The sequence below is a fragment of the Anomaloglossus baeobatrachus genome, chromosome 3 (genome assembly GCF_048569485.1).
Source record: "Anomaloglossus baeobatrachus isolate aAnoBae1 chromosome 3, aAnoBae1.hap1, whole genome shotgun sequence".
In the NCBI taxonomy this organism is placed as follows: domain Eukaryota; kingdom Metazoa; phylum Chordata; class Amphibia; order Anura; family Aromobatidae; genus Anomaloglossus; species Anomaloglossus baeobatrachus.
Genome location: NC_134355.1, coordinates 99,454,815 through 99,479,502, shown reverse-complemented (window position 1 = coordinate 99,479,502; position 24,688 = coordinate 99,454,815). Strand labels below are relative to the sequence as shown.

Genomic DNA, 24,688 nt, shown 5'->3' with positions numbered 1-24,688 from the left:
GTTGGTTCTGGTGAGAGCACTCAGGTTCTACTTCCCGCATGGCGCTCCTGCGCCACCCGGATGCACTCTTTGTCCTTGTCGCTGGTCGGCGTAAACAGTCGCAAGCTTCCAGATCCACCCTTGCTCGGGGGCTCGAGGAACCAATTCTTGAAACCTACAGTTCTACTGGGCTTCTGGTTCTCTCAAGGCCGAAGGCCCATTCTACCAGAGCCGTGGGTGCATCCTGGGCATTACGGCACCAGGCTACGGCTCAGCAGGTGTGTCAGGCACCCACCTGGTCGAGTCTACTTACTTTTACCAAGCATTATCAGATGCATACCTACGCTTCGGCAGACGCCAGCCTAGGTAGATAAGTCATTCAGGCGGCGGTTGGCCACCTGTAGGAGAGGGCCGTTTGACGGCCCTATCATGAGGTATTCTTTTACCCACCCAGGGATTGCTTTTGGACATCCCAATTGTCTGGGTCTCCCAATGGAGCGACAAAGAAGAAGGGAATTTTGTTTACTTACCGTAAATTCCTTTTCTTCTAGCTCCAATTGGGAGACCCAGCACCCGCCCTGTTTTTTCGGGGTTTTTCTGTTTTTTCGGGTACACATGTTGTTCATGTGGTATGGTTCAGTTCTCCGATGTTTCCTCGGATTGAATTGGTCTTTAAACCAGTTATTGGCTTTCCTCCTTCTTGCTTTGGCACTAAAACTGGTGAGCCAGTGATCCCACTGGGGGTGTATAGCCAGAAGGGGAGGGGCCTTACACTTTTAAGTGTAATACTTTGTGTGGCCTCCAGAGGCAATAGCTATACACCCAATTGTCTGGGTCTCCCAATTGGAGCTAGAAGAAAAGGAATTTACGGTAAGTAAACAAAATTCCCTTCTTTTCAGAAACGACTTCCTCAGGTACGCACGTTCCTACGGGGAGTTTGTCGTCTCAGCACTCCGTACAAGCGGCCGTTAGAGCCCTGGGATCTGAACAAGGTTCTAATTGCTCTCCAGATGCCGCCTTTCGAGCCTTTGAAAGAGGTCTCCCTTCCCGCTTTTCTCGGGAAGTGGCCTTCTAGTAACGGTCTCGTCTCTTAGGAGAGTTTCCGAGCTAGCAACGCTCTCATACAAATCTCCCTTCCTGGTCCTTCACCAGGACAGGGTAGTTCTGCGTCCGATTCCGGAATTTCTCCCTAAGGTGGTATCCCACTTTCATATCAATCAGGATATCACCTCACCTTCTTTGTGTCCTCGTCCAGTCCATCAATTTCAGAAGGATTTGCATCTGTTGGTTCTGGTGAGAGCACTCAGGTTCTACTTCCCGCATGGCGCTCCTGCGCCACCCGGATGCACTCTTTGTCCTTGTCGCTGGTCGGCGTAAACAGTCGCAAGCTTCTGAATCCACCCTGGCTCGGGGGATCGAGGAACCAATTCTTGAAACCTACAGTTCTACTGGGCTTCTGGTTCTCTCAAGGCTGAAGGCCCATTCTACCAGAGCCGTGGGTGCATCCTGGGCATTACGGCACCAGGCTACGGCTCAGCAGGTGTGTCAGGCACCTACCTGAATGAGTCTGCATACTTTTACCAAGCATTTTCAGGTGCATACCTACGCTTCGGCAGACGCCAGCCTAGGTAGATAAGTCCTTCAGGCGGCGATTGCCCACCTGTAGGAAAGGGCTGTTTGACGGCCCTATCACGAGGTATTCTTTTACCCACCCAGGGACTGCTTTTGGACGTCCCAATTGTCTGGGTCTCCCAATTAGGAGCGAAAAAGAAGGGAATTTTGTTTACTTACCGTAAATTCCTTTTCTTCTAGCTCCAATTGGGAGACCCAGCACCCGCCCTGTTTTCTCGGGGTTTTTTCTGTTTTTTCGGGTACACATGTTGTTCATGTGGTATGGTTCAGTTCTCCGATGTTTCCTCGGATTGAATTGGTCTTTAAACCAGTTATTGGCTTTCCTCCTTCTTGCTTTGGCACTAAAACTGGTGAGCCAGTGATCCCACTGGGGGTGTATAGCCAGAAGGGGAGGGGCCTTACACTTTTAAGTGTAATACTTTGTGTGGCCTCCGGAGGCAATAGCTATACACCCAATTGTCTGGGTCTCCCAATTGGAGCTAGAAGAAAAGGAATTTACGGTAAGTAAACAAAATTCCCTTCTTTGAAATATTTTGGGGGTGGCTATGCCAAAGTCGACCCTTTTTACCAGCCTTGAAACACTGCCGGGATAAATCGCAACATGCACACATCTAGGCAGTGGTTTCAGGGTAGTTTGCTTTTGTTTTTTGGCTAATGCAGAAATCTGCTTCCTTGATGGTTAAACCTTTATAAATTGCAATGCAGAAATAGCCTATGATGTCCATGGAGATTTACTACCATCATCCTCATCCTGCAGGCGCTGGTGCAGATTATTGCTCTCCGCGCAGATTCTATGCTATGCTTTTTTACACGCTTTTGGAAATCCTTTTTAGTGGCTGAAATGATAAATCTGTACAAAGCCCCAAGAGTGAGCAATGTGACTTTCTACATTCATTTCTAAGCCATTTATAAGAGGCAGGAAGCCCAGGACAAAGGCGGGAATGTTTCCAGCTCGGAGCTCCGACACGGACCCTGCCCATCGCCGGGTCTGAACAGCGTCTATGAGCACATTTATTGTTATGGCGGAATGTGATCTTTGAAATGTCAGATATTCAAAGGATTTCAGACACTGAGTGACTACTGTACGCTGGAAATAAGGAATTAGCACACATTTTATTGCCCCTCTCGCTCTTTATGGCCCTGTATGCCCCGGCACAGTGTTATATTTAGCTCAGACATGCTTTATACCGCTCGGATCTGACTATAAAGGCTTTACCCCGCTGGGACAAAGGCTCAATGTTACAGTGGAAATCAGTAGACCAGTATGCAATACATACATATACGTAGTACGTGCCTGCCTGTACTAATGCACGTTTTATGTGCCTGTCATTTTTTTTAAACTATTTCCACATTTACCTTTTGGGGGTTTTTTTTCCTGATAAGTGCTCTGTGTGGCTCCCGAATTTTGTTTGACTATTATACATTGCAGCATTATCAGAAATAGGCGGTAGGTAACTGTACCTGTATAAATTCTCACCGACTGGTTCATGCAGCTGCTTTTGAATACCCTATTAAATCGATGGCTGGACCATATATAACAAGCTTTTCTTCCCCCCCCCCCATTCACCTTTTGTGCCTCCCCTATTCCCTCATAAGACTGTAAGCTTACGAGCAGGGCCCTCACTCCTCCTGGTATCTTAATTTTGTTATTTTGTATTGTCTGTACATGTCCCTTCTTAATTGTAAAGCGCTGCGGAATATGTTGGCGCTATAGAAATAAAACATTATTATTATTTCTTTTTTTCATATAAATTTTGCAATTTTTACATTGGCCACAGGGGCTTTTTCAGACTGATGCTTCCTGTCCTTGTTTTCAGCAGGCTCCTTATCAATAGGGACAGAGATACAATGGCACATAATACCCCTAGACAGCTATGTCTCGGCTGACCCTGCTCCCCTCTCCACAATTATCATTGCACACACTCATTAGATGCTTCAATACAGAAGAGAGGGTCAGAGTTGGGTTCATTTTGGCTTATTGTGCATTTGTTATTTCCTGAAAGAGTAAGTTTGAGTCTAGGAAAGCCCCACTGAGCAGTGTGAAAACTGCAAGATTTTTAATTACATTCAATACAGATTGGGATTTTGTAGGATGAAAAATGAAATACTCAAAAAAAAAAAAAATATATATATATACAAATCTGATTTTGACAAAAGATAATTTTCTGATGATGGTTTTCCCTTTAAGCTGAATGTGAAAAAAAGGTATGACCGAAAAAAGGGATAATCTCGACGTGGAGACAGCTTGCCTTTCCGCTTACAATAATTCTCATTTCACGATTAAAAGGGACATTGAATTTCAACTCCTTTGATCCCACCCCCCACTAAACACAGCATTGTGATGAACATCATTAGAAGTGTATGTCAGGTGCATATCCCCTATATATCAGCCTACCGTGCCCTACTGATCTGTCAAAACAGGCATTTTTTTGTTTTCAGTTTTGATAACGTAGTTATCTGCATTATCTGCAGTGTTGGCTTATTTCCATTTGGAAGTAAAATACCGGATGATGCAAGTCAACATGCCCAATCCTTATCTGTGCCATCAATCTAATGTGTGTGGAGAGCTATGGGATGACCCCTCCCTATATAGCTGAATGAGCAAATTGATAGGGACAACAATATTGAAATAATGAATTGTAGAGTCCAGCTCACCATATTACCAAACTTTGTTCCGTATGGAGGAGCTTGGGCAACAGCTTCGCCATAACCAGTAAAATCCAAAGAAAATAAAATAGACGTCCGGCTCAAACATACAAATTTCTTTATTTTGTTCAGATAAAGTGCATTACACAGCAAACAGTGGACGCTTGAGTAGCGTAATCGGTAGTAGTACTCGGCACTCAAAACGCATTGATTACGCTACTCATGTGTCTGCTGTATAATGCACTTTATCTGAACAAAATAAAGAAGAAATTCATATGTTTGAGCCGGACGTCTATTTTATTTTCTTCGAACAATTGTCAGTTGAGTCTAAGAAGATTTTTTTTTTTTTTCTGCAGCAGTATTAATAATGTTATAGCAGATAACTTGGAATGGCTAAGGGGGTCATTCAATTCCACTGTATAGGACGTTAAGTCCTTGTCGAGCACGGTTTTCTGTTTTAGTTGATGTAAAGATTTCATGGTCAGTGTTTGTGAGAGGCCCAGAGTTAGTGGTCATGTCAATAAAATCGTTACTAACAAAGGAATGAAAATTTTCTATTATATGCCATTATACAGTCTAACCATGAGATGATTTTTTTAAATTTCTTGGTAGATGCTAGAAAATCAGATGGACGTCCGTAAGAAGGAGGTGGAGGAGCTTCAGAGCCAAGCACAAGCCCTCAGCCAGGAGGGACAGAGCACGGATGAAGTGGACAGCCAGCGTATCGTTGTGGAGCAGAGATTCGTAGAGCTGCTTGCCCCCTTAAATGAGAGGAAAAAGTATCTCTTGGCCTCTAAAGAGATCCATCAGTTTAATCGAGATGTGGAGGATGAGATTGTAAGTGAATGGGAACATCCTGCACTGTCATACGGATTATATTTTACCTTCAGATTGTGGTGCTTTATGTTCTTGAGTATTTCTTCCTTACTGTAGAGAGGTAACTTGTTTTCTTCTGTTTTCAGCTATGGGTTGAGGAGAGAATGCCGATCGCAACATCCACTGACCACGGACACAACCTCCAGACTGTCCAGCTGCTAATAAAGAAGAATCAGGTCAGTGTTCTCGGCTCTGAGCGTTGTTACTGGAAAGTTTGTATCTTCTTATAACACTGGATTTAGCAGATATCTTTTTCTCAAATGGAAGATCTTGGATAACGTTTTAAAAAGATTTCAAGAGGATCCACTAACGTTTTCCCCTGAATCTCCACCATATACGATTCCATGAAGTGTTTACAGGCTCCTGAGGGCTAAATCTGTGAAATCCAGACCCTGCATGTTACTTACTCTTGAGTCATCTGGTCTGGCCCAGATCTTTAAGGCTATGTGCGCACGTTGCGTACTGGCCGTGCAGAAATTTCTGCAGCGATTTGAATAGCACACGTGCGCTTCAAATCACTGCAGAAAGAGTCCGTAGTGAAAAAAAAAGCCGATTCCATGCGCTCACCTCTCCCATAGACAGAGCGGGGACTGCAGGCAGAGCGCAGGAAAGAAGTGACATGTCACTTCTTAGAACGCGCGCTTTGGGCAGCAGCCGAAGCGCTGCGCTCTAATACGCCACGTGCGCACGTCTCCTGCATAATCTTCATAGATTATGCTGGGGACGCAGGACGCATGCAGTTACGCTGCAGTGCAGATCACAGCGTAACTGCATGCAAATACTCAATGTGTGCACATAGCCTAAGAGTGTCACAGCCCTGGTTCATCTTCCCCTGATTTCATTGTGAAATAACCCATCTTTATATGTCACAAGCAGTCTGCACTTAATCCCGCACATGCAGCGATGAGATGCTAAATTGGGCCACATGGACACGCTGCAGTTTTTGATGCTGTTTTGGTGCATTTGTGGTGACCCTTGAGTTATCCCAAACTGCATGCTTTTACTTCACCAGCAAAGTCTGAGATTTCAGATTTGCTTTTTTTTTTTTTTCCTTTGTGTGCAGGGTGCTGTTTTGGGGGTGACTACAAAAACCCAGCAGATCAAATTTTTTTGCGTTTTCCCTGCATTTTTCACCCATTGGTGATAAAAAATGAATCAAAAACGCATGGTCAAAAAACTCATCAAAAACACACCAAAAACGCATGTGTTTTTGATGCATTTTTTGGCCACAGGGTGCATTTTTGTGGTTATTGCAAAAATTCAGTGTGCGTACACAGCCTTACACAGCTTTGTGCAGTGCAGCAAGGTGTACAGTACCCAGTTCCTCTCTTGTATAGACCGCCATGTGGTATTTTTTAATTCTGTATGCAAATTCACTCTTCCAATGCCATCTATTGGAAGCAGCAATCCTAAAAGTCAATATTGACCCTTTAACGAGCCTTGTCATTTGACTTTGGATAAAAGCCAAACCAGAATCTCAATTTACGCAGTGTTTTGTACGTGTTGCCCCTCATCAGAGCAAAGCATGAAGTAAAATTTAGCTTTGAGTGGCTATTATGATTACAAAATATTTAGCAATATGTAATAGTATACAGTATATGAATGTGTAATGTAAAATTTGATCTGAATGTTGATTGTGTGATCACTATGTAGGGTCAAGAGGAAAACCATTATTATTATTAGAACCCAAACCCTTATGTTGTATAGCTGGATAGACCAGCCACTGCACTACATGCGGAGGCGGTCACTGATCCTAGATATGTCTCACACGCTCAGCCCTTCTTGCAGCGTTCATGCTGTGGAATGTGATTTGCGTAATTTCCTTCCTTAGGAGCTACTCCCTAAAAAACAATAGGAAGATCTGTAGATGAGGCCGTCCACGTTCTGCCACTGGTAGCCTCGCTTCCTTCCATGTGGTGTGATCGTTATTTTGTGATTGTAACACTTTATCTGATCTGATAGCTGATTTTCTGTAATATTTATATATTTAAAAGTTTAATTAATTTAAAAATAGTGAAATGATTTTACCTGAATAGTAAACGGCCAGAAAAGACCCTGCTCCTACAAGAATCCTGATGGAAAAGACACATTGGGGGAGACATCTAAAACTGCCCAAAAGATCAATACTGATGACATCTGATACCGCACGGCTTTCACTTTTTTTATGCTTTTGAAAATTGTGCAGTGATTGGTTCCTAATTGCAACAAGTAAAGTTGTTCCTTTAGAATTATACTAAAATGTATCTTTCTTTGTCGCTCCATTGGGAGACCCAGACAATTGGGTGTATAGCTTCTGCCTCCGGAGGCCACACAAAGTATTACACTTTAAAAAGTGTAACCCCTCCCCTCTGCCTATACACCCTCCCGTGGATCACGGGCTCCTCAGTTTTATGCTTTGTGTGGAAGGAGGCACACATCCACTCATGCATTCTCATATTAGTTATGCCGGTTGGAAGAAAAGAGGGCCCCCACGGGGCCCCCGTCATGTTCCCTTCTCACCCCACTACGTCGGCGGTGTTGTTAAGGTTGAGGTACCCATTGCGGGTACAAAGGCCGGAGCCTCATGCTGTCTCCTTCACCATCCCTTAGCGGCTCTGGGAGAAGTGGGATCCTGAGCGGTCATCCATTTACTGGGACCGTGCTCCCTCCGCAGCCCCTGTGGGAATCTGCCGGACCGGAGTCTATTCAACCTCAGGGACCGGGCCCTGCAACTCAAAGGTACTCTGTGTCCCCATTGGGGACTGTGCAGGGAGCGCACCTTCTTCCCGGACGCTGCGGCAGCTGCTGAATTGAGAAGGCCGGCGGACTTCCACGCCGACCGTGCCTGCTTGTCGGGCGCGGTCTCAAATTTAGTCCCCGGCTTCATCGCGGCCTAGTCGCAAAAATCCCGCCCCCGACCTGCCTGTCAGGGGTAAGGGCGGGACTGCCGACCTGACGTCGGATGTGAGGGCCGGACCATCCTGCATGTTTCCTCCCCCCTCACTGATCACTGTGGGGACCCCAGATTCCCGCACTTTCCTGGCGCCGCCCACGGCTCCACTCCTCCCCTGAGAGCTCCGGCAGCCATTTTTTGGCATTCTGCCGGTGGAGGATTCTCAGTGAAGAGCTCTGCAGCTCCGGGGGACCTAAGGCAGGGAATCTGGAGGACACACACTTCGCTTTTTAGCGGTCGGTAAGCCACACCGGTCACCCGGTGCTGGTCCCCCTAGGGTGCCGGAATAGATACGTATTTTATATATATATTTCTGTTCGGTCGGGCTGGATGTCTCACGGTTACAGGATAGAGTTCAGCTCTCGTCCTGCGGCTCGTTTCTTCAGAACCTCTCCGCCCCCCACTCAGGCCGACGCACTTTTTCAGGCAGTGGACGCTCTGAAGACAGAAGGAGTTGTGATCCCCGTTCCCCTTCAGGAACGTGGTCGCGGCTTTTACTCCAACTTGTTCGTGGTGCCAAAAAAGGACGGTTCATTCCGTCCCGTTCTGGACCTCAAACTACTCAACAGACATGTGAGAACCAGACGGTTTCGGATGGAATCTCTCCGCTCGGTCATCGCCTCGATGTCACAAGGAGACTTCCTAGCATCGATCGACATCAAGGATGCTTATCTCCACGTGCCGATCGCACCCGAACATCAACGCTTCTTGCGTTTCGCCATCGGGGACGAACACCTTCAGTTCGTGGCATTGCCTTTCAGCCTGGCGACAGCCCCACGGGTTTTCACCAAAGTCATGGCATCCGTTGTGGCGGTCCTACACTCTCAGGGCCACTCGGTGATTCCCTACTTAGACGATCTCCTAGTCAGGGCCCCTTCTCGGGTGGCGTGTCAACACAGCCTTACCGTCGCTCTGGCGACTCTCCAGCAGTTCGGGTGGATCATCAACTTCCCGAAATCCAAGTTGACACCGACCCAATCACTGACTTACCTCGGGATGGAGTTTCATACACAGTCAGCGGTAGTCAAGCTACCGCAGGACAAACAGCTTTCTCTGCAGGCAGGGGTGCAATCTCTTCTTCGGGGTCAGTCACACCCCTTAAGGCGCCTCATGCACTTCCTGGGGAAGATGGTGGCAGCGATGGAGGCAGTGCCGTTCGCGCAATTCCATCTGCGGCCACTCCAATGGGACATTCTCCGCAAATGGGACAGGAGGTCGGCTTCCCTCGACAGGAAAGTCTCTTTCCCTTGCAACCAAGACGTCTCTTCAGTGGTGGCTCCTTCCCAAGTCTCTATCGCAGGGAAAATCCTTCCTACCCCCAACCTGGGCTGTGGTCACCACGGACGCGAGCCTGTCAGGGTGGGGAGCGGTTTTTCTCCACCACAGGGCTCATGGAACCTGGACTCCGATAGAGTCTTCCCTTCAGATCAATGTTCTGGAGATAAGGGCAGTGTATCTAGCCCTATTGGCTTTCCATCGGTGGCTGGAGGGCAGGCAGATCCGTATCCAGTCGGACAACGCCACTGCCGTCGCATACATCAACCACCAAGGCGGCACGCGGAGTCGTCAAGCCTTCCAGGAAGTCCGGCTGATTCTGCAGTGGGTGGAAGCCACAGCCTCCACCATCTCCGCAGTTCACATCCCGGGCGTAGAAAACTGGGAAGCAGATTTTCTCAGTCGTCAGGGCATGGATGCGGGGGAATGGTCTCTACACCCAGAAGTGTTTCGAGAGATCTGTCGCCGCTGGGGAACGCCGGACGTCGATCTCATGGCGTCACGGCACAACAACAAAGTCCCGGCATTCATGGCTCGGTCTCAGGATCACAGCGCTCTGGCGGCGGCCGCGTTAGTTCAGGATTGGTCGCAGTTTCGACTGCCTTATGTGTTTCCTCCTCTGGCGATGCTGCCCAGAGTGTTACGCAAGATCAGGTCCGACTGCCGTCGCGCCATTCTCGTCGCTCCAAACTGGCTGAGGCGGTCGTGGTACCCGGATCTGTGGCATCTCACGGTGGGTCAACCGTGGGCGCTTCCAGACTGCCCAGACTTGCTGTCACAAGGCCCGTTTTTCCATCTGAATTCTGTGGCCCTCAACCTGACTGTGTGGCCATTGAGTCCTGGCTCCTAGTGTCTTCAGGGTTATCTCAGGATGTCATTGCCACCATGAGACAGGCCAGGAAGCCAACGTCCGCCAAGATCTATTACAGGTCTTGGCAAATCTTCTTATCCTGGTGCTCTGATAACGGTTTTCCTCCATGGCCGTTTGCCTTACCCACTTTTCTTTCATTCCTTCAATCCGGAATGGACAAGGGTTTGTCACTCTGCTCTCTCAAGGGCCAAGTATCGGCGCTCTCCGTATTTTTTCAAAAGCGCCTAGCCAGGCTTCCGCAGGTCCGCACGTTCCTGCAGGGAGTTTGCCACATAGTCCCACCTTACAAACGTCCGCTGGAACCCTGGGATCTTAACAGGGTGCTAACGGCTCTTCAGAAACCACCTTTCGAGCCGCTGCGGGATGTCTCTTTATCACGTCTTTCGCAGAAGGTGGCCTTTCTAGTGGCAGTTACATCACTCCGGAGAGTGTCTGAGCTTGCAGCGCTGTCATGCAAAGCCCCCTTCCTGGTGTTTCACCAGGATAAGGTGGTTCTGCGTCCGGTCCCGGATTTTCTCCCTAAGGTGGTATCTCCTTTTCATCTCAATCAAGATATCTCCTTGTCTTCATTTTGCCCTAATCCAATTCACCAATGTGAAAAGGATTTGCACTCTTTGGATCTGGTGAGAGCACTCCGACTCTACGTGTCTCGCACGGCGCCCCTGCGTCGTTCAGATGCGCTCTTTGTCCTTGTCGCTGGCCAGCGTAAGGGTTCGCAGGCTTCCAAGTCAACCTTGGCTCGGTGGATCAAGGAACCGATTCTCGAAGCCTACCGTTCTTCTGGGCTTCCGCTTCCTTCAGGGCTGAAAGCCCATTCTACCAGAGCCGTGGGTGCGTCCTGGGCATTGCGGCACCGGGCGACGGCTCAGCAGGTGTGTCAGGCAGCTACGTGGTCTAGTCTGCACACTTTCACGAAACACTATCAAGTGCATACCTATGCTTCGGCAGACGCCAGTCTAGGTAGGCGAGTCCTTCAGGCGGCGGTTGCCCACCTTTAAGAGGGGGCCGTTTCGGCTCTTTTTATTGAGGTATTCTTTTACCCACCCAGGGACTGCTCTTGGACGTCCCAATTGTCTGGGTCTCCAAATGGAGCGACAAAGAAGAAGGGAATTTTGTTTACTTACCGTAAATTCCTTTTCTTCTAGCTCCTATTGGGAGACCCTACACATGTTGTTCATGTTGAATTGTTCTTTTGGTTCATGGTTTTCAGTTCTCCGAACATCCTTCGGATTGAATTTACCCTAGACCAATTTATAAGTTTTCTCCTTCCTGCTTTTGCACCAAAACTGAGGAGCCCGTGATCCACGGGAGGGTGTATAGGCAGAGGGGAGGGGTTACACTTTTTTAAGTGTAATACTTTGTGTGGCCTCCGGAGGCAGAAGCTATACACCCCAATTGTCTGGGTCTCCCAATAGGAGCTAGAAGAAAAGGAATTTACGGTAAGTAAACAAAATTCCCTTCATCAGTCCCTCCTGTGCTGATATCTGTATGGATCATACAATAAAAATTGCATGGCTGTGTAAGTAATCTAATGAACAAAAGTTGCAATTGTGTGCAATAATGGCAGGTGTATAATCAATGTGGAGGGTCACTAAGCTATGGAAATATAGAGGAGGAATATTGATGATCGACGCAACACTGTCTTAATCTGCATGAAAAAATCCAGTTTTTCATTTTTAAATAAAGATATTTTTTATGCTAACTCCATTAGAGACCTTAGAAAGATAAAATTGGAGTAATTACACATGTTTTTATGATACAAAAAAATATTTATTTTAATGATACCAAATTACACTCATGATACACCCAATTATAAAAACGTTTAAAAGATTGAAGTATTGCAGCGTATGATCTTGGGGCAATGAAAAAAGCCCAGTCTGTACGACCATGCAGATAAAACTTGCCCACACAATTGGTTTGGAGTCACTGAGTTGCAGAAGAAAAATCACACACTCCTGTATTAAATCGTATTCAATGATTATGCTCTATAGACACATATTGAGCAGCCTTAATTATAACAGGGTGGCATAAAACAGTAACTCTAGATGCAATAAGGCAGTGATTCCTTTACCAATGTGGCAGGCAAGGCTGAAGTAACACTCAGTGTGTCAGTTTCCCAAAGACTGGATTTCACTGCAGTGTGAAGGACTCCGATCCTGAACAGTCAGGTGCCATATAAGTTTGAAAAAGTACCTGGAACACATTAGATCTACTTGAAATAAATTGATGTGAAATCAAAATAGTTTTACCATACCCATGTTGGTGTATAGCAGGTGTCTCCTCCTATGCCCCGATGCGCATTTCACATCGAGCTTCCTCAGGGGGCTCTGTGTTCCAGGTACTTTTTCATACTTATATGGCACCTGACTGTTCAGGATCGGAGTTTTTCGTTGCCCCAAGATTTAATGTGTTGGGACAGCTCACAAGTAGCTAATATGCTTAAATGAATCAACATTATAGACACTTTAAGATATGTTTGGGGTGTGAACTTCAGTCCTGATCATATATTGATTTCCTTTTATATTAAAGAACCATGACATGATAACTATGTGTACCCGATTTCAATCAACACAGGTGAAATCAGAGGTCTAACCGTGGTGTTTTTCCTCCATTTTTGTGTGCATCATACGCTGCAATACTTCAATCTTTTAAACGTTTTTATAATTGGGTGTATCATGAGTGTAATTTTGTATCATTAAAATAAATATTTTTTTGTATCATAAAAACATGTGTAATTACTCCAATTTTATCTTTCTACTGTCTTAATCTGATTGTGTCAGGTTCCTTGCAGCTGATAGGTATTTTTGGTATCATGGATCCAGTATGTTAAGTTCCCCAGCTGGGAGCAAAACTTCAAAGTTAGGCCCTGTGCACACACTGCATTTTTTGCCACAGATTTGCCACAGTTTTTTTTCATAACCTTTCTGCAGTCCTTGCCCAGCAAAATCTATGGGAAATCTAAAATGCTGTGCCGCACACTGCGTGGTTTTTTTTTTCTCCTACAGGTTTTGCTGCAGATTTTCCATAGATTTTCTGCAGCAAAAAGAAGTAGCAGGTCACTTCTTTTCCACAGGTACCTGTGGTTTTGCCATAGATAATGGTTAAATACCGCAGGGACTTACACGCTGAAAAACTGCAGCAAACCGCGGTAAGACCGCATGCGGATTTTGGGTGCGTTTTTGGTGCGTTTTTTGCCACGGGTGCGGAATTCTGCCAGAGGCTGCTGATTTTTCTTAAGAAACACACATTTCCCAGTGCGCACAGACCCTTAAAGTTACAAGACAGCTCTGATGGTAACGTCACCAAAAGCTCCTGGGGTAATTGGTGGACAAAAAAAAATGCATTTCTTCATCGTTCCTTATGGGAGACCCAGACCATGGGTGTATAGCTTCTGCCTCCGGAGGACACACAAAGTACTACACTAAAAGTGTAGCTCCTCCCTCCGAGCATATACACCCCCCGGATGACAAATCCAACCAGTTCAATGCTTTGTGTTCAGGAGGTCACACACACACATGCATTCTCTGAATTTTGATTTTTGATTTCAAAGATTTGGAAGAAAAGCGGGTCCAATCTGGACTCCCGGCATGTCCCTTCTCACCCCACTGTGTCGGCGGTGCTGTTAAGGTTGATTTTACAAGGCTGGAGCCTTCACATGCCACGCTCCTTCACCATCCCCTGAGGCTCTGGCTTGAAGTGGGAGCCATCACGGTTCTCACTGCTTTGCAGGAGACCGGTCTCCATCCGCAGCCCTTTCAGGATCCTGCCGGACGGAGCGATCACCCCCCAGGCACCTGGCACCTGCGTCTCACAAGCTAAGTACTGAGACGTTATTACCACAGAAAGTGGTCTTTCCAGGGGTCCCTTGTACTTGATATATTGGGGAGAGTGTGTTTTATGACTGTGTTAACATTTCCGGCCGGTTCTCCAGTTTTCACTGGAGAACCGCGCCGATGGTGCCTGCACGCTGGCCGCATGTTTAAATCTAGGCCCCGGCTTCGCCTGAGGCCTAGTTTCGATTTCACTGCCCCTGCATGTCAGTCATGCAGAGGGACAGTGTGGCTCCGCCCAGCGGCTGTTCAGCACAGGGAACGGACACTCCTCACTGAGGAAAGCTTCCCTCCCCTGTATACCTCATTTGCCCTCCGGATCCAGCTCTCAGAGTAGGCCCCGCCCCCTCTCCTCGCTCCGGCACCATTTTATCAGCGTTCTCAATGTCTGAATAACCACATTGTGACAAATGGGGGCCTGGGCTGGGGGATCTGGAGGGCACAGAGATGTCTCTATGTTAAACGGTCTGGCAAGCCACAACCTCCGGTTGTGCAGCTGCTTATATACTCTGTTTATATACTCTGCTGGGGGTCATTCTGGACAGAGCCCCCACTTCTGCAGCATGTCTCACATCAGAGCAAGGCTGCAAGGCTGTTCTTATTATGCACTGCATGTATACTCGTACTGCCTGTACCGAGCATAACCACATTGTGATGCTTGCTCTAACATAGTGGTCCCTCAGCCTGGAAGCTCATCAGTGGTCCCTCCAGCTGCTCCGGCTCCGGTGGCTGAACCCCTGGTTTGGGTAGAATCCCTCTCTCCAGGGGACAGCTGTCCCGGACACTGCTGAGCATGCATCAGCCCCCTTCTCAGGGCGCTTCTGCTGCTACGGCTCGCTCAGCAAAGCTCACAGAGGATTCTTCATCTGGTCTCAGACCCCGTCCTCCTAAAATGGAGACGCAGGGTCCCCTTTCCTTCCTCGTCCCACAGCTCTGATTTCACGAGCTGATTCGCAGGACGAGGAGAATGCCTTTACTAAGGGCTCGGACGCTACTTCATGTACCCCATTGATCTGTCCGAAGGTGACGCAGATGCTAATGATTTGATTGCGTCCATTATATTTGTACTGGACCTCAATCCGCCTGTATCAGGGGTGCATTCCCCTCTGGCAGAAAGGCATCAGTATACCTTAAGAGAACAAGGAGTGTGTTCCTTAACCACTCCAGTTTGTCAGCCCACTGTGACCAAGCCCAGAGCCTGTCCTGACAGACGCTTCCCAAAGCGTGGTTCTGATGACCGTTTTCCCTTTCCACCAGTGGTGGTCAAGGAGTGGGCTCATTCACCAAGGGCGGACCCTCCGGTGTCTAGACTTTCAGCCCGGACAGTTGTATCAGTGGCTGACGGCACCTCTCTAAGGATCCCACTGTCCGCCAGGTTGTCCTTCTGGCCAAATCTATATATAAGGCGGCAGGGGCCTCGTTCTCCCCATCTTTTGCAGCAGTGCGGGCTCTCAAAGCCATCTCTGCTTCTCTGGAGGAGATGCATTCCCTCACCAGGGACTTTATGCTCGAAATGGTTGCCTTAACTTCCAGGCTTCAGTCTTTTCATCCTATGCCATGTCTGCCATGCTGGAGACTGTCACCGCACTGCGGTGGCCTCGGCTACTTCCCTCGCTATCCGCAGGCTCCTGTGGCTTCGAGAGTGGAAGGCAGATGCTTCTTAAGAAGTTCCTTGCTGGGCTCCCTTTTGCTGGGACCAGTCTATTCGGTGAACAACTGGATGAAATTATTAAGGAAGCTTTTGGCAGGAAGAGTACTTCCATGCCACAAACCCAGGAAACCTGTCCAGGGCGGGAACCAGTCGAGGTTTCGTTCCTTTCGTTCCTCTAACTGGTCATCCTCTAAGCCCTCGGCCTCGTCCACTAACTCAGCCAAGGTCCATAAACCAACTGGCGCATGAAGCCGCGTCCTCAGAAGTCCGCAGGAGCTGCTGCCACCAAGGCAGCCTCCTCTTGATTATCTGGCCGCGCCAGTAACGTCCTCGGTCGGTTGCAGGCTCTCCCTCTTGGGCGACGTGTGGTTTCAACACGTCTTCGATCAGTGGGTGTGGGTTACCATCTCCCACGGCTACAGAATAGAATTCTATCCAGCCCGCCAAACAGATTTTTTCTGTCAACTCCCCCCTGCTCCAAGGCCGCCGCCTTCTCACAGGCCGTGGCATTCTTGCAGGCCAATGGAGTAATTGTACCAGTTCCCGACTGGGAACGGTTCTGAGATTTCTACTCAAATCTCTTCCTAGTCCCCGAAAAGGACGGTGCTTTCCGACCTGGATCTCAAGCTTCTCAACAAGCATGTTCAGGTGCGGCATTTTTGCATGTAATCTCTGCGATCAGTCAATGACCCAAGGAGATTTCTTAGCATCCATCGACATCAGAGATGTCTATCTGCATGTGCCAATCGCAGTTTCACACCAGCGTTGGCTACGTTTTGTAATCGGAGAGGAACATTTCCAATTCGTGGCTCTCCCCTTCGGGTTAGCCACGGCCCCTCGTGTATTCATCAAGGTCATGGCAGCAGTGGTTGCGGTTCTGCACCTCCAGGGGTTGGTAGTGATTCCTTACCTGGACGACCTTCTAGTCAAGGCTTCATCCAGTCACAGTGCAGACTGTCAGCGGAGTGTCTCGCTCACTCTCAGCGGAGTGTCTCGCTCACTCTCGCCACGCTTGCAAGTCCACTCTGACCCCGACCCAGGAACTTGCGTACCTAGGGATGCAATTCGAGACTCTGCTGGCACTTGTGAAGCTGCCCTTAGTCAAACAGCAGTCCCTTCATCTGGCGGTTCGCTCTCTGCGGAGGCTCCGCCGTCATTCCATCAGGCACCTCATGCAGGTGCTGGGTCAGATGGTGGCGTCAATGGAAGCGGTTCCCTTTGCCAGTTCCATCTGTGTCCCCTGCAGCTGGACATTCTCCGCTGTTGGGACAAGCGGACCTCTTCCTTGCACAGGCTGGTGGCTCTGTCGCCACAGACCAGGAGCTCTCTTTAGTGGTGGCTTCGGCCCCTCTCTCTGTCCCAGGGACGCTCCTTTCTGGCCCCGTCCTGGGTGATTCTCACCACGGATGCCAGTCTATCCGGCTGGGGAGCAGTGTTTCTCCACCACCGAGCACAGGGCACTTGGACTCCGTCCGAATCAGCCCTCTCGATCAAGGTGCTGGAAATCAGGGCTGTACTCCTAGCTCTCGTAGTTTTTCACCACCTGTCGGCGGGCAAGCACATTCGAGTCCAGTCAGACAACGCGACAGCAGTTGCCTACATCAATCACCAGGGTGGGACTCGCAGCCGCCTAGCCCTGTTGAAAATTCAACGCATCCTTCAGTGGACGGAGAACTCCAAGTCCACCATATCCGCAGTCCACATCCCAGGCGTAGAAAACCGGGAGGCAGATTATCTCAGCCACAAACCGTGGACAGCGGCGAGTGGGCCCTGCATCCGGCAGTGTTCCCCTCTAGCTCTCTTGCCCAGAGTCCTGCGCAAGATCAGAATGGAGGGCCGTCGGGTCATACTCATCGCCCCAGACTGGCCCAGGCGAGCTTGGTTCCCAGACCTGCTCTGTCTGTCCGTAGAGGTGCCGTGGCATCTCCTGGACCGCCCAGACCTTCTCTCACAGGGTCCGTTTTCTGCCAGAATTCTGCGGCTCTCAGATTGACGGCGTGGCTCTTGAGCCCTGGATCCTTACGGTTTCAGGCATTCCTTCCGAGGTCATCTTCACTATGACTCAGGCTCGGAAGTCTTCCTCGGCCAGGATTTACCACAGGACTTGGAGAATTTTCCTGTCCTGGTGTCGTTCTTCCGGCCATGCTCCTTGGCCGTTTTCCTTGCCGACCATCCTGTCCTTTCTACAGTCCGGTCTGCAGCTAGGACTGTCCCTCAATTCCCTCAAGGGACAGGTCTCGGCTCTGTCAGTGTTGTTCCAGCGGCGTATCGCCCGGCTGGCCCAGGTGCGCACCTTCATGCAGGACGCATCTCACATCATTCCGCCTTACCGGCGGCCTCTGGATCCCTGAGACCTTAATCTGGTCCTCACGGCCTTACAGAAACCCCCTTTGAGCCTCTTAGGGAGGTTTCGTTGTTTCGTCTTTCACAGAAAGTGGTCTTTCTGGTGGCCTTAATTTCTCTCAGGAGAGTCTCTAATTTGACTGTGCTCTCTTCGGAGTCACCCTTTTTGGTTTTTTACACCAAGACAAGGTGGTTCTCCGTCCGACTCCGGGCTTTCTCCCTAAGGTGGTGTCTCCTTTCCACCTTAACCAGGACATTTCATTGTCTTCCCTTTGTTCGGCCCCTGTGCATCGCTTTGAGAAAGCGTTGCATGCTTTAGATTTGGTGCGGATGCTCCGGATCTATGTGTCACGCACCGCTATTCTTAGGCGGTGCACCTCTTTTTGTGCTGACCACAGGTCAGAGCAAGGGTCTCTCTGCTTCTAAACCGACCCTAGCTCGTTGGATTAGGTCGACCATATCCGATGCCTACCAATGTTCTCAGGTGCCTCCCCCGCCGGGGATTAAGGCGCACTCGACCAGAGCTGTCGGTGCCTCTTGGGCTTTCAGGCACCAGGCTACGGCTCAGCAGGTCTGTCAGGCTGCCACTTGGTAGTGCTTTGAAAAGGTGTGCAGACTAGACCAAGTGCATGCTCATGCTTCGGCAGATGCGAGCTTGGGCAGACGCGTTCTTCGGGCGGCTGTCGCCCATTTGTGAAGTTAGGTTTTGCCTACTTCTCAGTTTCTGTTTATTTCCCACCCATGGACTGCTTTGAGACGTCCCATGGTCTGGGTCTCCCATAAGGAACGATGAAGAAAAAGAGAATTTTGTTTACTTACCGTAAATTCTTTTTCTTATAGTTCCGACATGAGAGACCCAGCACCCTCCCTGTTGCCTGTTGGCAGCTTTCTTGTTCCGTGTGTTTTTCACCGGCTGTTGTTGTAGACAGAGGTTCCGGTTATTCCGGGTTTGACTCTATCTCTACTTATGGGTGGATGTCCTCCTTCAGCTTTTGCACTAAACTGGTTGGATTTGTCATCCGGGGGGTGTATATGCTCGGAGGGAGGAGCTACACTTTTAGTGTAGTACTTTGTGTGTCCTCCGGAGGCAGAAGCTATACACCCATGGTCTGGGTCTCCCATGTCGGAACTATAAGAAAAAGAATTTACGGTAAGTAAACAAAATTCTCTTTTTCGAAATGTTTCTTAAAGCACCACTCCTTGTTTTGGTTTTTTTCAGCACTGAAGTGGCGTTTTTAACCTAAGGTCCCTGTCCTGGTCTTATAATCACTCTCTGGCGTTTTCACCTTTTACCAACACCACTCCAGTCCTACTGAAAGTCAGAAGTTACATCACAATCTCACAATGTATCTCTATGAGAACCACAACGAGGCTCTCATAGACTTGCATTGAGTTGTGACCGCCGCTCGCTCCACGAAATATTGGAGCAGCCAGCAGGTCACAAATTGGAAAAGACCCAACTGCAGCAGCAGATATTACAGATGAAAGGAGGTTGCGTATAAGTCCTGGGGCAGAGGACTTAGATTAGAACCACTTCAGCGGTGAAATTAGAAAAAATACTGGAGCGGCGCTTTAATAAGGGATGGCTGAGTGCAGTGCGTGGCTTCTTAAACAGCTATTGTTAGGATTATTACAGGTATTTAACAACTAATTGTCTTAAATATTGGGTCCTTCAGTATTACAGAAATGAAGGATTTATAAATTAATCCATGTCTATTAGTGCTCTAAAATGACTGATAAAATTATTTATTAAATATTTATTTAAAAATGGATGCACATTAAAAAAAATCTATCCTTAATGGCAAGTGTTACTAAGAGTATGGGGAAATGATAAATCCAATGTATTTGAATGAAAATAATGTTATTATGTGGCACAAATATAGAATTTTAAATTTGCAAATATAGTCTGCATAACACTTTACGAAAAGCCAAGCTTCTCTATTTCAGGATTTAAAGCACTACTCCAGAGGGGGGAGTTTTTATATTTTTTATTTCGGTGCTGGAGTGGTGCCATTAACATAAGGTTCTTGAGCCTATTATTACACCTACGAGCTGCCGTCTTCAGCTCTTACCAATCTGCCATCTTGTGACTGCAACGTCTGACTGACCAGCAATCAGAGATAACTATCACAAGCTCTCAATGAAAGTCTGAGAGCCTCTTTGTGGCCTCCTTGCTCTCATAGACTTTACATTGAGTTGTGACTTCTGGATTGCCCAGCAAACCATGGAGCAATCTGTCAGGTCACACTGCTGGAAACTGACCGGAGCGGCGGTGATAAAAGTTGAAGATGGCGGCTGGTAAGTATGAGACTAAGCGCAGGGAGCTTAGATTAGTCATTTATTGTTTTATGTCATGTTAGAAGCCTGTAGCCATTATTTGTGGTGCGATTATTTCTGATTTATTACTGGGTGTTATATGCTGGTATTGTGTATTTTAAACAGACTCTCCAGAAAGAGATCCAAGGCCACCAGCATCGCTATGAGGACATCTTCGAAAGGAGCGAAAACGTTTTGGAAGATGCTAACCTTAATGCGGAGCCAATCAACCAGCGACTCGCCGATCTTCAGTCTCTATGGAACCAACTTAGTGACGAAACGGAGAAGAGACATAAGCGGCTGGAAGAGTCACACAAGGCTCAGCAATACTACTTTGATGCTGCTGAGGCGGAAGCCTGGATGAGCGAGCAAGAGCTGTATATGATGTCTGAGGAGAAAGCCAAGGTGCCTAAGAATATATAAATATATATATAATATAAAGAATATATAAAGCGTGAAACTGCAGTACAAAAAATTATTTTGGTTGTTCCCTATCATTTGACCCCCAGCAATCCCGAAAACAGGGCTTTTGAAACCTGAGACTGGGGCTCTGTCTTGAATGGAGTAGAGCTGTGAATGCTCAACATCAGCGCCATTCATTGTCTAGGGGACTGCAGAAAACAGTAGAGCAGTGAACTTTCTCCAGCAAATCCCATAGACAATGAATGGAGCAGAAATTAAGCAAGCTACACTTTAGGGAATGTTCTGCAGAGGCCGGTCATTTGATTTCAAAACACTGTTTATAGCATTTCTGAGCCTTCAGACCCCCGCCACCTCCCCTCCTAACCATTTGTTTCCTTTTGTGAAACTATAAAAAGTACATAACAGAACATACATAGCTGCCGATGTCCTGCTGAAAGGCACCCATGACTGCCATCTTGGTCATCGTGTGAAGCCCAGGCTGTGGCTGGGCTTCATGAGAGGACCTCGTTCTGACTGTATACTGTTGAATGAGTAGAAGTTAAGCAAGCTCCATTCTAGGCAATACTCTGCAGAGCCCGGTTATCAGGTTCCAAAACCCTGTTCATAGGATTTCTGGGGTCTTAGGCTTCAGACTTCCCCCTCCCCTCCTCAGATAGGGTGCAACATGCTGTTTTCAGTATAACCCTTTGTTTCCTTTTGTGAAATGTTAAAAAGTACATAACCGAACATACATATGGCATACCATATTTAATAATTTGTTGGGGGGAACGGTTTTAATTTAAAAATAAAATCCATGTCAATATCTTTATGAAGTTAGATGCTGGAGTGAAGGCGTGGAGTTAATGCCGCGCTACCACCAGTAAGAAGTGTTGATTAATAAATTTCTTTATTCCTTAGGTCAGGTCTATGCGTTTCAGGGATCCAATCCCCTTCTTCAAGACCAATAAAATCAACAATTATTAATCAATGGTTATTGTTGATATTCTTGGTCCTGAAGAAGGGGACTGGATCCCTGAAACGCGTAGACCTGACCTATGGAATGAAGGAATTTATTATTAATCAACATTTCTTCTTATTGGCGGTAGCGCAGCATTAACCCCGCTCCTTCATTCCAGCACCAAATTATAATCCACATGGGGATGCGGCAGCCGCGATTTATCTTTGATACCTTCATAGGGGTTGTAACTTTTCACAACCTCGCTAGGTGAGTGTTATCCTGTATACACTACTTTCTTCATCGTTCCTTATGGGAGACCCAGACCATGGGTGTATAGCTTCTGCCTCCGGAGGACACACAAAGTACTACACTAAAAAGTGTAGCTCCTCCCTCCGAGCATATACACCCCCTGGATGACCAAATCTAGCCAGTTCAATGCTTTGTGTTCAGGAGGTCACACATCCACACATGCACTCATTTTTGATTTTTGATTTTAAAGAGTTGGAAGAAAAGCGGGTCCAAGCTGGACTCCCGGCATGTCCCTTCTCACCCCACTGTGTCGGCGGTGCTGTTAAGGTTGATTTTACAAGGCTGGAGCCTTACATGCCGCGCTCCTTCACCATCCCTCGGGCTATGGCTTGAAGTGGGAGCCATCACGGTTCTCACTGCTTTGCAGGAGACCGGTCTCCATCCGCAGCCCTTTCAGGACCCTGCCGGACGGAGCGCTCATCCCTCAGGGACCTGGCCCTGCGTCTCATAAGCTAAGTATTGAGACGTTATTGAAGGGTCCCTTGTACATTTATTGTGGGGAGAGTGTGTTATATAACTTTGCTGTGATTTCCGGCCGGTTCTCTGGTTTTTTCCTGAGAACCGCGCCGAGGGTGCCTGCTCGTCGGCCGCATGGAGAAATTTAGGCCCCGGCTTCGGCTGCGGCCTACTTTCGGTTTCACTGCCCCTGCATGTCAGTCATGCAAGGGGACAGTGCGGCGCCGCCCACCGGCCGTTCAGCACAGGGGAGGACACTCCTCTCTGAGGAGATGTTTCCCTCCCCTGTATTTCTCCTTGGCCCTCCGGTTCCGCTCTTGGACTGAGCCCCGCCCCCCCTCCTCACTCCGGCGCCATTTTATCAGCGTTCACACACTGATCGGCGCCGGCTGCTGCAGCTCTGCAATCTGTCTGGGGGTCCAAGCTGTGGAATCCGGATGGCACATAAAACGGTCTGGTAAGCCACAACCTCTGGTTGTGGACTTTCTTATACACTCTCTGGGGGTCATTCTGAAGGAGTGTGTTCTTTACTGCAGAGCCTCCACCTCAGCAGCATGTCTCTCACTAGGCGCAAGGCTGCAAGGCTTTACTCTATATGCACTGCATGTAAGCTCATACTGCCTGAACCGAGCACATATCCACATTGTGATGCCTGCTCTAACATGGTGGTGCCTCAGCCTGGAGTCTCCCCAGGGGTCTCTCCGGCTGCTCCAGCCCCGGTGGCTGAACCCCCGGCTTGGGTAGCATCGTTTTCTAACGCTGTCTCCCAGTCCTTTGCCGACTCCATGGGACAGCTGTCCCGGACTCTGCTGACCATGCATCAGCCCCCTTCTCAGGGCGCCTCTGCTGCTCCGACTCGCTCTGCAGAGCTCGCAGAGGATTTTTCATCTGTTCCCAGACCCCGTCCTCCTAAACGGAGACGCAGGGATTCTTCTGCCTTGTCCCACGGCTCTGATTCACGAGCTGAATCGCAGGGTGAGGAGGATGTCTTTACTGTGGGCTCGGACGCTACCTCTATGTACCCCATTGATCTAACCGAAGGTGATGCAGACGTTAGTGATTTGATTGCGTCCATTAATTCCGTACTGGACCTCAATCCACCAGTGTCAGAGGAACAAGCCTCTCTGGTAGAAAAACACCAGTTTACCTCACCTAAGAGAGCAAGGAGTATGGTTTTTTAACCACTCCAGTTTTCAGGCCACTGTGACCAAACCCAGGGCCTGTCCTGACAAACGCTTTCCAAAGCGTAGTTCTGATGAGTTTTCCCTTTCCACCAGAGGTGGTCAAGGAGTGGGCTCATTCACCAAAGGTAGATCCTCCGGTGTCTAGAATCTCAGCCTGGACAGTTGTATCTGTGGCGGATGGCACCTCACTTAAGGATTCCACTGACCGCCAGGTTGACCCTCCGGCCAAATCTGTATATGAAGCGGCAGCGGCCTCGTTCTCCCCGTCTTTTGCAGCAGTGTGGGCTCTTAAGGCCGTCTCTGCTTCTCTTGCGGAGATGCATTCCCTCACCAGGGACTCTATGCCCGAAATGGTTGCCTTAACTTCCCAGGCTTCGGCTTTTTCATCCTATGCCATGTCTGCCATTCTGGAGGCTTCTCACCGCACGGCGGTGGCTTCCGCTAATTCCCTCGCGATCCGCAGGATCTTGTGGCTTCGAGAGTGGAAAGCAGACGCTTCTTCCAAGAAGTACCTTGCTGGGCTCCCTTTTGCTGGATCCCGGCTGTTCGGTGAACAACTGGATGAAATTATTAAGGAAGCTACTGGCGGGAAGAGTACTTCCTTGCCACAAACTAAAATCAGGAAACCTGTCCAGGGCAGGAACCAGTCGAGGTTTCGTTCCTTTCGTTCCTCTAACTGGTCATCCTCTAAGCCCTCAGCCTCGTCCACTAACTCAGCCAAGGATCGAAAACCCACCTGGCGCACGAAGCCGCGTCCTCAGAAGAGCGGAGGAGCCGCTGCCACTAAGGCAGCCTCCTCTTGACTATCTGGCCGCGCCAGCAATGTCCTTGGTCGGTGGCAGGCTCTCCCACTTTGGCGACGTGTGGTTTCAACACGTCTCCGATCAGTGGGTGCGGGATATCATCTCCCACGGCTACAGGATAGAATTCTCTTCCAGCCCGCCAAACAGATTTTTTCTGTCCACTCCCCCCTGCTCCAAAGCCGCCGCCTTCTCTCAGGCCGTGGCATCCTTGCAGGCCAACGGAGT

General features: G+C 48.6%; 1 protein-coding gene across 2 annotated transcripts in view; it reads left to right on the top strand.

The window, feature by feature from the left end:
- The window catches only part of SPTBN1 (spectrin beta, non-erythrocytic 1), a 298,238-nt gene that overhangs the window by 223,246 nt on the left and 50,304 nt on the right, over positions 1-24,688 (top strand). For both annotated transcript variants that reach the window (XM_075339341.1, XM_075339342.1), the window contains 3 exons: positions 4,870-5,094; positions 5,220-5,309; positions 20,478-20,756. In XM_075339341.1, the coding sequence (XP_075195456.1) occupies positions 4,870-5,094; positions 5,220-5,309; positions 20,478-20,756 (594 nt within the window). The remainder of the gene's footprint in view (positions 1-4,869; positions 5,095-5,219; positions 5,310-20,477; positions 20,757-24,688) is intronic.